The 2,174-nt window shown below is 58.3% G+C and overlaps 1 protein-coding gene across 1 annotated transcript; it reads left to right on the top strand.

Annotated features, from left to right (window-relative positions):
- Window positions 1–1,063: 1,063 nt before the first annotated feature.
- On the top strand, window positions 1,064–1,663 carry LOC136830123 (uncharacterized). The gene has a single exon (XM_067089314.1). The coding sequence runs from the start codon at window positions 1,064–1,066 to the stop codon at window positions 1,661–1,663; it is 600 nt and encodes a 199-aa protein (XP_066945415.1).
- The last annotated feature ends 511 nt before the right edge of the window (window positions 1,664–2,174 follow it).

Raw genomic sequence — 2,174 nt, 5'->3', positions numbered from 1 at the left:
GAACCTTACCCACGCCCCTAACGGACTAACTACGGTGCTCTAACAAAGCGTTCGGGCGTTTATCAACCCTCGTCGGCAGGTCACCAGCGTCATTAGCGAACCAACATGGCACGCTCCCCCAGTGTGTATTGGCACAAGTATTCCCTCACACTCCAAGTGAGAGCGCGAAATGAGCATGGACATGGACATTCCCAACCACATCCAAATTACCACGAACCTCTCGGAGGCAGACACCTCCCTCTCGCAACCCCCTCCTGCACGCACCTCCACGCCGGTAACTGCACCCCACACAATGACCCCCCGTGACAGACCAACCAAAGACGGCCCTTAACATAAGACTGCCGCCATTTACCAAGGAAAACACAGCATCCTGGTTCTACAGGGTCGAGGGGCAGTTCAGAGTAGCAGGCCTAACAGATGAGTTGTTGAAGGCGGATATCGCCATCAACGCCCTCCCGGAGGAGATATACAGGATGATCACCCCGTGGTTGATGATGACGCTGGGTACGCCACCTTCCAAGAACTAAAATCTACTCTCGTCGAGACCTGCTTCCTGCAGGTCTCCGAGAGAGCTGCCTGTGCCTCGACCTCGCCCTCAACCCCCGGCAAGAGGAAACCTCTTGGAAACGTGGCACGCCCTCCAGAACCTCCTCCTCCTCCCCCCTGAGGCTGACAGCAGCTGCAGGCACAAAGAAATCAGCCTGTTGAGGGAGATCTTCCCGTGGCAGCTACTGCTGGAGGTCCATGGGCAGATCACGGACGCATATACCCTCCTGGTCGAGGACCTAATCAGGGTGGCGCAGCAGCTGACGGATTCCACAAAGGCGGCCAAGCGGGCGACCACACCCGCACACTCCGCCAACTGCCTTCTGCTGGAGGACCCCACCACGGAGCCCATCAACGTCGTCGAACAGAAAAGGCCGTCCCACCAGCAGAAGAGGGAGGGGCCGGGGCTTTGCTATTACCACCGGAGGTTCGGGAGAGCTGCCCAGAGATGCGAAGCCCCCTGCCCTTTCTTCCCTTCAAAAAACGGAGGAGGCGGCGGCCAACTGCACAGGCCACCATGGCAGCAGCAGCAAAAACACCCATGGGCCCCTTACCATTAGGTTTCTACATCCGCGACACCATCTCTGGCAGGATGATGTTGGTCTACACTGGAGCCATGCGTTCAGTGTTTCTGCCTTCAGGAGAGGACCGCAGACACCCGCCAGACCCAACTGCCTCCCTGATGGCCGCGAACGGGTCTCCCATCCTCTCCTATGGCACCAAGCTCCTGTCGATCTCCATCCTCGGCCAGAGGTACAGCTGGGAATTCATCATCGTCGATGTCAGGATCCCACTCCTAAGGGCAGGCTTCCTCGCCCACTTCGGACTGGCAGTCGATGTCGGCCGCAAACGCCTGCTGGACACCGAGTCCTACCAGACCCTGCCCTTGTTGCCAGGCCCCAAGGAGCCCGCCATCTGTTCCGTCACGCCCCACCAGTATGGTTCCCTCCTGAAGGAGTTCCCGGAGGTCTTCAAACCCGAGCTCCATCAGATGCCCGGGGTTCCTGCCAAACACGGGAAATACCACTACATCAAGACGAAGGGTCCCCCGACGCACGAAAGTTCTGACGGCTTCCCCCGCAGCACCTTCAGGAGGCCAAAAAGGCCTTCGCTGTGATGGAGAGGATGGGCATATGCAGGAAGGCTCCCAGCCCGTGGGCCTCCCCACTTCACATGTTGCAGAAAGTGGACGGCACCTTAAGGCCCTGCAGCGACTACAGGTGGCTGAACCTTGCAACAGAGTCCGACCACTACCCCCTGCCAAACATGCAGAACCTGACGGCCTGTTTCCACGGAGCCAAAATACTCTCAGAAATGGATCTTTTAAAGTCATATTTTCAGGTACCAGTAGCACCAGAAGACATCCCCAAAACCGCCATCGTCACGCCTTCGGGTCCTACGTCTTTGCCCTCTCCACCTTCGGCCTGAGGAATGCGGGCACGACCTTCCAGAGGTTGATGGACAGCATCCTGGGGGACCTGGGCTTCTGCGTCTGCGACATCGACGATATCCTAATCTTTTCCAGATCCCGGGAGAAACACCTGCGACACATCCGGAAAGTCCTCCAGCGCCTGCAGGAAAGTGGCCTCGTCGCCAGGTTCGACAAGTGCACCTTGGGCATCGAGAAG

Source organism: Macrobrachium rosenbergii, chromosome 46 (genome assembly GCF_040412425.1).
Source record: "Macrobrachium rosenbergii isolate ZJJX-2024 chromosome 46, ASM4041242v1, whole genome shotgun sequence".
Classification (NCBI taxonomy): Eukaryota; Metazoa; Arthropoda; class Malacostraca; order Decapoda; family Palaemonidae; genus Macrobrachium; species Macrobrachium rosenbergii.
This window is presented reverse-complemented; position numbering and strand designations above follow the sequence as displayed.

Excerpts from the sequence above, each read along its gene's own strand:
- LOC136830123 (XM_067089314.1), top strand. The coding sequence starts at position 1,064 with ATGGCAGCAGCAGCAAAAACACCCATGGGCCCCTTACCATTAGGTTTC.